Source organism: Pseudorasbora parva, chromosome 20 (genome assembly GCF_024679245.1).
Source record: "Pseudorasbora parva isolate DD20220531a chromosome 20, ASM2467924v1, whole genome shotgun sequence".
Lineage (NCBI taxonomy): Eukaryota > Metazoa > Chordata > Actinopteri > Cypriniformes > Gobionidae > Pseudorasbora > Pseudorasbora parva.
The window spans coordinates 43,332,618-43,345,523 of record NC_090191.1 but is presented as its reverse complement, the minus strand read 5'-3'; the positions used below and the strand labels follow the sequence as shown (position 1 = coordinate 43,345,523).

The following is a 12,906-nucleotide window of genomic DNA, read 5'->3' as shown; positions in this document are numbered from 1 at the left end:
TATGTCACAAAAACAAACGTGTGTGTGTGTGTGTGTTTGTGTGTGTGTGTGTGTGTGTGAGCCTGTTTATGTGGTTTATGAGGACACAAATTTGTATAACTACATGGGTATTACACTGGTATTACACTATAAATGTGGTTTATGAGGACATATCAAATGTCCTCATAATTCAAATGGCCTTAAAAACACTAAATTATGTTTTTTTGAGAAAGTAAAAATGCAGAATGTTTCCTGTGATGTGTAGGTTTAGGGGCAGTGTGTGTGTGTGTGTGTGTGTGTGTGTGTGTGTGTGTGATGGGTAGGTTTAGGGGCAGGGGCAGTGTAAGGGAATAGAAAATACGGTTTGTACAGTATAAAAACCATTACGCCTATGGAGAGTCCCTGTAAACCACATAGACCAACATGTGTGTGTGTGTGTGTGTGTGTGTGTGTGTGTGTGTCCCTCAGGAGCTGAAGAGCGTGGGTCTGGATCTGTCTCATGAAGCTGCTGATCTGCCCGTCAACAGACCCAAGAACCGCTACACCAACATACTGCCCTGTGAGTGGCCCCGCCCACTGTCGTCATAGCAACACTGCTCTCATTGGCTACGGCCTCTGTGACCTCACACTTCACTAATTTGAATAATCAATCCAGCCAGATGAAAAACATTAGAAGCTTTTATTTGTAAAAATAATTAATTATGGGGGAATAATCTAATCCTCCTATAAATAATTTTTTATGTTATTGATGAGTTTAAATCAGTGTTGCGTGTCTTTAATCATAATATTTATTATAAATATAAAAAAATATATGTACTAGTGCTGTCAAATCGATATCCAACATGAAAGTTTGTAAATATGTTTGTGTGTGTGTGTGTGTGTGTGTGTGTGTGTACGTGTGTGAGTGTGTGTGTGTACGTGTGTGAGTGTGTGTGTGTGTGTGTGTGTGTGTGTGTGTGTGTGAGAGAGAGTAAGTGTGTGTGTGTGTGTGTGTGAGAGAGAGAGTAAGTGTGTGTGTATGTGTGCGTTTGTGTGTGTGTATGTGTGAGAGTAAGTGCGTGTGTGTGTTTGAGTGTGTGTTTGAGCGTGTGTTTGTGTGTTTGTGCACAACCACACACAATCACACTCACTCTCTCAGACACACTGGCACCACAAACACACACATACACTTACTGTCTCTCTCTCTCTCTCTCTCTCTCTCTCTCTCTCTCTCTCTCTCACACACACACACACACACACACACACACACACACACACAATCACACACACTCTCTCAGACACACTGGCACCACAAACACACACATACACTTACTGTCTCTCTCTCTCTCTCTCTCTCTCTCTCTCTCTCTCTCTCTCACACACACACACACACACACACACACACACACACACACACACACACACATATTTATTGTGTTCAGTATTACTCGTTTAGTTCTTCACTGTGCGTTTGGCAATTAAACTAAACTTCTTTATAATATAGAGATGAAGTTAAAATGGCTCCTACTGTATCATAATCCCCAGAAAGGGTTATATAGCCTACAGAGATGGAGTGTGCGCTTATTTACGGAAGCATAAACTGTGGCTCTGAATGTGTGTGTGTGTGTGTGTGTGTGTGTGTCTGGCAGATGATTTCAGTCGAGTGAAGCTCATCTCTCTGCACAACGATGAAGGCTCAGATTACATCAACGCTAACTATATTCCTGTAAGTATATCAATATTAATATCAGCGTTTTTTCCAAGTTTTATCAAAAAAACTTAACACATTTCACCAAAATCACACACCCAAACTGCATATAGCAATATCAAAATCAAACTTTAGCATGAAATGACACACACTTCATTCATATTACCAGATTTTTGGGCCTAATGAGCCACACTCTCTCATCTTTAGAATGCTTCGCCATAATACGATGCCAAATATGTATAATATTATGTAGTTCAAGTTGTAGAAATGTCTTCAGATTGTTCACATGTGCAGAAATATTTACAGATATACAAACATTCCATTGAAACATTTATTATTAAAATGTTCACCAAAGTCAGTGCAACATAATCACAGCAAATAGTTTTACATTGGACAAAAATATGCTCACAAAAACAGTAAAATGAAAAACGATTAAATAAGAAAATAATGAATAAGACTTGTGGTGTTTTTATAGAGCGTCCATCCTGATGGAAGTGTTAGCCATTAAAGGGTTACTTCACCGCTTTTTCATATTAAACTGTTATTCCCTTAACTTAAACGAGTTGACACACACCTCTCTCGTCTCAGTGCGTGCACTTAATCTCTCTGACACGCAGTGACGATCTGATAGCATTTAGCTTAGCCCACTAAGCCCAGTTCATTCACTATGGAACCAAACAGAGATCAAGTTAGAAGTACCAAACACCTCCACGTGTTCCCTATTTAAATACATTTACACGAGTAGTTGAACGATCAAATATAGTGACAAAATAAAACGTGGTACTTCTCTAATCGGATTAAAAAGGAGAACTATAATGTATGGCGGATTAGCACTTCTGAGAGTACTTCAGCTCGGCGCAGTAAAAAGTCCCGGCCGAAACATCTTCCCTCACATCTCCCCCTCACTCTCTCATTTCTGTCAATAGGGAGATGTGAGGGTAATTATGGGTAATTAATGGGTAATTATAGCGATTAATATCAGCGATTGCAGAAGTGTATGCGTCTGATGGGGCTCATGTCTGTCTCAGGGCTATCACTCTCCGCACGAGTTCATCGCCACACAGGGGCCGCTCCCCGAGACCAGGAACGATTTCTGGAAGATGATTCTGCAGCAGAAGTCTCACATCGTCGTCATGCTGACCCAGTGCAATGAGCGCAGGAGGGTCAGTTCCCATGGCAACCGCCTCCGGTTGCCGAGGTGCATGACATCACGCAGGCTATGGAGACACTGACGGATGCTAACAGCCGTATGTGCTTCCTGTGCAGGTGAAGTGTGACCATTACTGGCCGTTCACTGAGGAGCCGGTGGCCTACGGCGAGATCACGGTCGAGATGATGGCAGAGACCGACTCACCGGAATGGACTATAAGAAACTTCAGACTGGGATATGTGAGGAATACACACCAAACACACCCCAAATACACACTAAACACTCACCAAACACACACTAAATACACCGAACACACCAAATACACACCAAACACGTGCCAAACACACACCAAATACACCAAACACACACCAAACACGCACGAAACACACACCAAACACGTGCCAAACACACACCAAACACACACCAAATACACACTAAACACTCACCAAACACACACCAAATACACCGAACACACACCAAATACACATCAAACACTCGCCAAACACACACCAAATACACCAAACACACACCAAATACACATCAAACACGCGCCAAACACACACCAAATACACCAAACACACACCAAATATACATCAAACACGCGCCAAACACACACCAAATACACCAAATACGCACCAAACACACACCAAATACACCAAACCCACACCAAATACACCAAACACACACCAAACACGAACCAATGCGCCAAACACACACAAAAATATGCACGGATAGACAGACAGACCGAGAGTCAGACAGACAGACGGACCCAGCATTATGTGATGCGCCTCATGGTTCTGTGTCTCTGGCGCCTCCTGCAGGCTGATGAAACTCAAGACATTTTGCACTTTAACTACACGTCGTGGCCGGATCACGGTGTGCCGACGGTGAACGCCATCGAGAGCATCTTACAGTTCGTTCAGCTCGTACGGCAGCAGGTCAATAGAACCAAAGGCCCAATCGTTGTCCACTGCAGGTGAGTGTGTGTGTGTGTGTGGTGCGGTTCCCTGGAGTCCAGTTTCACTGACTGGAATCACTGCGGCTCACTGCCAGCTATTGATCTTTGAGGCTTTGCTGAGATGATGTAAAGGCTCTTCACAGATATTACTAATGCTTGTGTGTGTGTGTGTGTGTGTGTGTGTGTGTGTGTGTGTGTGTGTTTGGTGTGTGTGTGTGTGTGTGTGTGTGTGTGTGTGTGTGTGTGTGTGTGTGTGTGTGTGTGTGTGTGTGTTTATTCAGCGCTGGAGTGGGTCGGACCGGCACCTTCATCGCTCTGGACCGTCTGATGCAGCACATCCAGGAACATGAGTACGTGGACATCCTGGGCCTGGTGTCGGACATGCGCTCGCACCGACTGTCCATGGTCCAGACGGAGGTACAAAACCTGTGTGTGTGAGAGTGTGTGAGAATGAGTGAGTGAGTGACTGAGTGTGTGAGTGTGTGAGTGTGTGAGTGAGTGAGTGAGTCGGTCAGTGAGTGGGTCAGTGAGTGAGTGAGTGAGTGAGTGAGTCGGTCAGTGAGTGAGTGAGTCGGTCAGTGAGTGAGTGAGTGGGTCAGTGAGTGAGTGAGTGGGTCAGTGAGACAGTGAGTGAGTGAGTGAGTGAGTCGGTCAGTGAGTGAGTGAGTCGGTCAGTGAGTGAGTGAGTGGGTCAGTGAGTCAGTGAGTGAGTGAGTGAGTGAGTGAGTGAGTGAGTCGGTCAGTGAGTGGGTCAGTGAGGGGGTCAGTGAGTGGGTCAGTGAGTGAGTGAGTGAGTGAGTGAGTGAGTGAGTGAGTGAGTGAGTGAGTGAGTGAGTGAGTGAGTCGGTCAGTGAGTGAGTGGGTCAGTGAGTGAGTGGGTCAGTGAGTGAGTGGGTCAGTGAGTGAGTGGGTCAGTGAGTCAGTGAGTGAGTGAGTGAGTCGGTCAGTGAGTGGGTCAGTGAGTCAGTGAGTGAGTGAGTCAGTCAGTGAGTGGGTCAGTGAGTCAGTGAGTGAGTGAGTGAGTCGGTCAGTGAGTGGGTCAGTGAGTGAGTGAGTGAGTCGGTCAGTGAGTGGGTCAGTGAGTCAGTGAGTGAGTGAGTGAGTCGGTCAGTGAGTGGGTCAGTGAGTCAGTGAGTGAGTGAGTGAGTCGGTCAGTGAGTGGGTCAGTGAGTCAGTGAGTGAGTGAGTGAGTCGGTCAGTGAGTGGGTCAGTGAGTCAGTGAGTGAGTGAGTGAGTGTGTATGTGTGAGAGCGTGAGTGAGTGAAAAACTATTATTTATATGTAGAGTCGTCACACAGATACTGAACCTGTGTGTGTGCTTGTGTGCGTGTGTGTGTGTGTGTGCGTGTGCAGGAGCAGTACGTGTTCATCCATCAATGTGTCCTGCTCATGTGGAAGAAGAAGAAGCAGCAGTCGCACACGAGCGACGTCATCTACGAAAACGTCAGCAAGTCCTAATGAAGCTCGGCTGTAGTGCGAGGTCAGAGTTCATCCTGTGTGTGTGTTTGTGTGTGTGAGTGTGTGTGTGTGTGAGTGTGTGTCCACAATGTAAATGGATTTATAAACATACTAAATTATGTTTTTTTTTAAATGTAAAAATGCAGATTGTTTCCTGTTATAGGTAGGTTTAGGGCCATTGTGTGTGTGTGTGTGTGTGTGTGTGTGTGTGTGTGTGTGTGTTTGTGTGTGTGTTTGTGTGTGTGTTTGTGTTTGTGTGTGTGTGTGTGTGTGTGTGTGTGTGTGTGTGTGTGTGTGTGTGTGTGTGTGTGTGTGTGTGTGTGTTTGTGTGTGTGTGTGTGTGTGTGTTGATGCTGACTTACGTCTCTGCTTCCCTCAGGCCTGATCCGCCGCAGAGGAGAATCCGTCACTCATCTACTCCCATACAAGCTCAACGACGAAACCGATCCAATGCCTTAAACGAGCTGGACCGATGCTCGCGGTTCCATCAGCATCTAGTCTTTAGTGTGTGTGTGTGTGTGTGTGTGTGTGCTTGTTTTTGTGACATATGAGGACACACATGTATAGTGCTATGGGTATGACACAGGTATTACAGGAGAGGGTGAAATATGAGGACATTACCCATGGCCCCACTTTACAAAAGGCTTATAAATCACACAGGAGGAGTTTTTTTTTAGAAAGTAAAAATGCAGAATGTTTCCTGTCATGGGTAGGTTTAGGGGTAGTGTTTGTGTGTGTGTGTGTGTGTGTGCGTGTGTGTGTGTGTGTGTGTGATGGGTAGGTTTAGGGGCAGTGTAAGGGGATAGAAAATACGGTTTGTACAGTATAAAAACCATTACGCCTATGGAATGTCCCCACATTTCACAAAAACAAATGTGTGCGTGTGTGTGTGAATCTCAGGATCATCTGCTGGGCGCGCTTGTTTTAGGCTGGTGTAAAGCGTGTTTTGTGAGTTTGTATCGCACTTTGTCTGTACTAGAGTTAGTTTTCACATCTTCAGAGGAAGCGGTCCGAAAACATCTCACGTTTGGACTCTTTACTCTCCTGTCACTGCCACACACACTTCCGTGGGATTGTCCCAACTGACCTCAGCCATACGGACACGCACACACACACGATCATCATATCCGTTCCTGTCGATGTAGAAGCCGACGCTAGCTGCGCTTCTGTGTGTTTTCTGCCTGTGATTTCTGCAAGTTTCGTCACATCAGCTGGATCTGCCGACTCGATCCGGTGGGATTTGCACAACCGCGGTCGGACCGAATGTGAGCAGCTCGTCCTGTTCCCTGCATGCTGCAAAAACGAAAGACGTCAGATTAGTTTCATCTTTAGCTTTAGGGAGCGTTCTCTCAGCGTTACGAGCAAAACCTTCCAGTAACACATCTACATCATCGTTCGTTCTAAAACGCTGTTACATTCAGAAGTAACATTCCGGAAGAAAGATCAAACATTCCGGAAGAAAGATCAATAATTCCGGATGAAAGATCAAACGTTCCGGACGAATAATCAAACATTCCGGACAAAAGATCAAACATTCCGGACGAAAGATCAAACATTCCGGACGAAAGATCAAACATTCCGGACGAAAGATCAAACATTCCGGACGAAAGATCAAACTTTCCGAAAGAAAGATCAAACATTCCGGACGAAAGATCAAACATTCCGGACGAAAGATCAAACATTCCGGACGAAAGATCAAACATTCGGGAAAGAAAGATCAAACATTCCGGACGAAAGATCAAACATTCCGGACGAAAGATCAAACATTCGGGAAAGAAAGATCAAACATTCCGGACGAAAGATCAAACATTCGGGGAAGAAAGATCAAACATTCCGGACGAAAGATCAAACATTCGGGGAAGAAAGATCAAACATTCCGGACGAAAGATCAAACATTCGGGGAAGAAAGATCTAACATTCCGGACGAAAGATCAAACTTTCCGAAAGAAATATCAAACATTCTGGACGAAAGATCAAACATTCGGGAAAGAAAGATCAAACATTCCGGACAAAAGATCAAACATTCGGGAAAGAAAGATCAAACATTCCGGACGAAAGATCAAACATTCGGGAAAGAAAGATCAAACATTCCGGACAAAAGATCAAACATTCGGGAAAGAAAGATCAAACATTCCGGACGAAAGATCAAACATTCCGGACGAAAGATCAAACATTCGGGAAAGAAAGATCAAACGGAATGTTTGCGAAACATTTAAACGTTTTTAACATTTAAACGTTTAAATCTGTACGATTATTAATGTGTTTAGAAGTCTCTTCTGTTCACCAAGTCTGCATTTATTTTATTAAAAATATATGAAAAAACAGTAATATATTAAAATATTTTTAAAAAACTTATTTCAATGTGAATAGATTTTAAAATGTAATTCACTACTTTGATGCAAAGCTGAATTTTCAGCATCATGAGCCTTCAGAAATATGAAATATAAAACATTTATAATTATTATCAATAGTTGTGTAAAACCTGTTTCTCAGGAATGCTTTTGTAACATTATAAATGCCAATTTTGATCAATTGAATGAGTCCTTGACGAATACAAGTATTGATTTATTTAAAGGGCACATCACACACACACACACACACACACACACACACACACACACACACACACACACACACACACACACACACACAGTCTCATGTTAATCTTGAGTATCTATAGAGTCGTGTTGATCCTTCATTTCTCACAAGAGTCTTTAGTTTATCATATTTATAAAAGACAGATACACTGAACCGATTCTTTCTGAAAACAGCCGAGTCCATGGAGGCGTGCAGTGGGTGGAGCTAAAGAGACACACACACACACACACACACACACACACACACACACACACACATACACACTCCAGAAACACAAACTGCATCCACTGTCCCCTTAACTCTTAGTTGTTTGGGATGCTGAACAAGCTGATCTTTCCCTCACACACACACATGCACACACACACTCTCCAGAAACACAAACTGCATCCACTGTCCCCTTAACTCTTAGTTGTTTGGGATGCTGAACAAGCTGATCTTTCCCTCACACACACACATACACACACACACTCTCCAGAAACAAACTGCATCCACTGTCCCCTTAACTCTGAGTTGTTTGGGAAGCTGAACAAGCTGATCTTTCCCTCACACACACAAACACACACACACTCTCCAGAAACAAACTGCATCCACTGTCCCCTTAACTCTTAGTTTACATTTACATTTACATTTAATCATTTAGCAGACGCTTTTATCCAAAGCGACTTACAAAAAAGGGGAGAGTAATAGAAGCAACGAAACAGACAAGGCCAAAAACCTGTAAGAGCTGTAAGAAATCTCAATTAATTAGCACAATACACAACAATTTTTTTTTTTTTTTTTTTTTTTTAAAGACAGACATCTACAACAAAAACTCACGTCCGCAAAGTGCCGAACACTGGATTTTGATAGCTAAGATAGCTACAACCCATTAGGACTAAGGCTGTTGCCCCAGCTGTTGTCGTTAATGCAGATAGTTGTTTGGGATGCTGAACAAGCTGATCTTTCCCTCACACACACACATACACACACACACACTCTCCAGAAACAAACTGCATCCACTGTCCCCTTAACTCTGAGTTGTTTGGGAAGCTGAACAAGCTGATCTTTCCCTTACACACACACTCTTCTTTTTTGACATTGTTGATCTCGTGTCTAAAAACACAACGCCCGCACCACCGACCCTTTAAGTTCTTTACCCAAAAAAATATTAAAAATTCTTACTGACCAAACACTTTTGAACTTAAGGTATAATGTTACAAAAGCTTCTGTTTGAGATAAATGCTGCTCTTCTAAACTTTCTATCATCACAGAATCCCGATAAACATGTTTTACACAACAATTGATAACAATCATAAATGTTTCATATCAAAATTATTTCTGAAGAATCAATGCTGAAAACTCAGCTTTATATCACAGAAATAAATGATATTTTAATATATATTTACATAGAAATCTGTTATTCTACATTTGAATAATTCACAATATTTTTGTTTTTGTATTTTTAATAAAATGTATGCCGGCTTGTTGAGCAGAAAAGACTTCTAAACACATTAATAATCGTCCCGATCCCAAACTTTTTAACGGCAGTGTATATTTAGAAAGTTCACTAGCGAAACGCTCTTTCTGTCAGCGAGTTTACAAATGTCTGGAGTTTACAGGCCGTTCCTCTCATCGGAGATATGAGTTTTATAATATCATCTAGATTCTAGGCACTGAGCTGTAAATACTAAATTTCCTTCAAGAAGAGATGCTGTATTGTGTTTAATGAACTGGCGGATCACGAGGAAAACGAAACTGGGGATTCGGAGCGGACGAGCCACTTCACTCCATCAGTTTTCTTTGGTTTGTGTCCAGGTCAAACTCGTTTGTCTTTTGGTGCCATTCTTGTGTATTGTGTGACTTCTAGTAGCCGAGCAATCCACAATCGCCATCAGAGTTTTAATGTGTGTTTGTTTGGAAAAAAAATAAACGTTTGAATACATATTCCTACGAGCTGGAGATTTTGTGTGAAGAATAAACATGCAGAGGTGGACAAAGTACACAACTTCAATACTGGAGTAAAAGTTCTACTCGTCAAATATCATGTGAAAGTTGTAAAAACAGATTTTTACTGGAGTAAAAGTACAGAAGTATTTGTTTTCAAAAATACTTCAGTATCAAAAGTAAATGTCCTTCTTTATGTCGCCGCATTATTGTATTATAGTTGTATAAATGCACATTATGCCATCATGGTTTAAGCCAGTCAGTGACGCTCCATCTGACACACTAGCAGACGACTAACTTAAACTCATTTAAATACTTGTAGAAAAGTTACAAAGCTGCTGTCACTTTAAGGCCGAATGCACGGATCCAATACACTGATACACATCTGATATTCTCACACTGTTCACCTTCACTGAAGACAGAATCAACTTTGTTTCTGTGAATACTCCACTAAATGAGCAATTGGACATCCGTCTTCTTCCATTTTGCTCTAAACTATAAATCAGTGTTTAATAAATGCTGTGAAATCATTGAACTTCACGAGACTCTACAAGAGTGATTCCTGAAAGGCTTTCTGCAAAAACCCAAACACCTTTTAAAGAAGAAAAAAATCATCACTGACTTTCAAAGCTGCGACAGAAACGACTTTCCACTTCGAGGACCTTGATAGAAAATTGGTTGATAGAAATCCTGATTGGCTTAATCACTCTCCTCTCCACCAATCAGCTGGTGAGCGTTCTGGTGCAAAATGGCTGCCGTCGCATCATCCAGGTGGGTGCTGCACATTGGTGGTGGTTGAGGAGATTCCTCCCTTCTATATGTAAAGCGCTTTGGGTGTCTAGAAAAGCGCTATATAAATGTAATGAATTATTTATTATTATTATTAGAAATGTAGTGGAGTAAAAAGGACGATATTTGTCTTTCAGATGGAGTGAAGTTAAAGTCAGAAGTTTACAGAAAAAATAATACTCCAGTAAAGCACAGAGACTCAAACAGTGAACTTCAGTACAGGACTCGAGTAAATTTTTTTTTATTATTGGTTGATCTCTAGTCTTTATTGTGACAGGGCTTGATGGATTCGTTTCTCTATTTTAAGCGCCAAGTTTAAATGATATAATTTTATTTGTGCATTAATGGCTGTTATGTTAAAGTTTATCAACCAAAGCAAAGCTTTAACACTTTTGTTGACTCATTTTGCCCACAATATGCCCCCATTTATAGGTTTATTCGATATTACACAACCAGTACCGATTATGGAAAAATGCTTAAATATGGGGGAAAATATCAAACTAAACCTCTTTCCATCATTATCATGTCTTTTATTTCTCTGGAGTCTGTTAGTCAAGGTTTGTGTGTCAAACTCACATCTCATGTTATTAGTATTCAGTAAGTCTTATTGATGTGTGATGACTGCTAATCTGTTTTATTTAACATAAAAAATACATACATTCACTAAATGCCAAAAGTGTTGTGCCACCTCCACACACCTGAGCTTTCCATTGTTAATCCGTGGGGTTTAATCTGGAGTCGGCCCACCCTCTCTAACAGCTCCAGCTCTTCTGGGAAGGCTTTCCTCAAGGTTTAGGAGTGTGTTTATGGGGATTTTTGCCCATTCTTCTAGAAGCTCATTTGTGAGGTCAGGCACTGATGTTGGACGAGAAGGCCTGGCTCTCAGTCTCCGCTCTAATTCATCCCAAAGCTGTTCTATCGGGTTGAGCTCAGGACTCTGTGCAGGCCAGTCCAGTTCCTCCACACCAAACTCCTCATCCATGTCTTTATGGAGCGACGCTTTGTGCACTGGAGCGCAGTCATGCTGGGACAGGAAGGGGCCGTCCACAAACTGATTCCACAAAGATGGGAGCATGAAATTCTCCAAAATGTTTTGGTGGAGCATTAAAGGGTAAGTTCGCCCAAAAATGAAATTTATGTAATTAATGACTCTAATCTTGTTCCACACCCATAAGACCTCCGTTCATCTTCGGAACACAGTTTAAGATATTTTTGTCAGCAGTTTTGAATCCTCAAATAAAGATTCAATGTCAATGTCACGTGTTATCAGCAGTTTGACACGCGAGCCAAATCATGAATCGATACACTGATTCATAACCGTTTGAAACTTTGGGATTTAACAATTCGTGGCTGAGTTGCTGTTGTTCCCAATGGCTTCCACTTTGTTATAATCCCACTAACAGTTGACCGTGGAATATTTAGTAGTCAGGAAACCTATCACGGCCCCACGCTAGAGTTCACTGAGCTCCTGAGAGCGACCCATTCTTTCACTAATGTGTGTAGAAGCGTCTGCAGGCCTAGAGCTGGATTTATACATGGATTGAACACCTGAACTCAATGATTTGGAGGGGCATCTTTTAAGTTCATTAGAAGAGAAACTCTTTTAGGTTCGTTAGACTAGATTTGTAATTCACTCAAGTCACCACAGGAGGGCGAAACTCTTTTAAGTTCCTTAGACTCAATTTGCAGATGGGCATTGTAAACATCTGATTGGCTCTTCATGTTATGAATACATTCTTCTGCTCTCACCCTCTTGCAGAAGGATAGTACATTTAAGATCATTAGACTCGATTTGTAATTCACCCAAATCACCACATGAGGGAGAATTTCTTCAAAGTTCATTAGATGCTGTGGGTTTTTTGGGAAGTTATTCACATGAATCTTTGTAGAGTGTGCCACCAGATTAACTTTAATGACTTCTTTTCGAATATAGTTGTTTGAACAGAGGGCAGAACATAAAGTAAATAGTTTATTATTGGCAATTCCTGTGTTTTTCGGCTCTCACCCTCTTAGAGAAGTGTAGCGCATTTAAGCTCATTAGACTTGTGTCATTCACTCAAATCGTCACCAGAAGGAGCAGTAACAATCTTGACTGTCAAGTTATCTTGGCAAAAAAACGAAGCTGTTTCCTTCCATGATTACAACAAGTTTTTTATAAAGAGCAGCTTAATTTAAACAGATGGTTTTGTAAAACCAGATAATAAGATTGAAGTATAATTACGGTACAAATCCTTGCAAATCATCTTCCCAAACTCCGTGGCTCAGAGGATGATCGTTTGACTTTCGTGAACGAAAGCTTTGGTTCGAATCCCACATTTGCGTCGGAACGTCTTGATTTACTCGAGCTCAAAACATTCATCAGTG

General features: G+C 41.9%; 1 protein-coding gene across 4 annotated transcripts in view; it reads left to right on the top strand.

Moving 5' to 3' along the window:
• Positions 1-9,759, top strand: part of ptpro (protein tyrosine phosphatase receptor type O) — a 52,508-nt gene extending 42,749 nt beyond the window's left edge. For all 4 annotated transcript variants that reach the window (XM_067427373.1, XM_067427374.1, XM_067427372.1 and 1 more), the window contains 8 exons: positions 448-538; positions 1,608-1,684; positions 2,695-2,829; positions 2,933-3,055; positions 3,638-3,792; positions 4,056-4,191; positions 5,128-5,254; positions 5,612-9,759. In XM_067427373.1, the coding sequence (XP_067283474.1) occupies positions 448-538; positions 1,608-1,684; positions 2,695-2,829; positions 2,933-3,055; positions 3,638-3,792; positions 4,056-4,191; positions 5,128-5,232 (822 nt within the window). In that variant the 3' untranslated portion in view covers positions 5,233-5,254; positions 5,612-9,759. The remainder of the gene's footprint in view (positions 1-447; positions 539-1,607; positions 1,685-2,694; positions 2,830-2,932; positions 3,056-3,637; positions 3,793-4,055; positions 4,192-5,127; positions 5,255-5,611) is intronic.
• Positions 9,760-12,906: the final 3,147 nt, after the last annotated feature.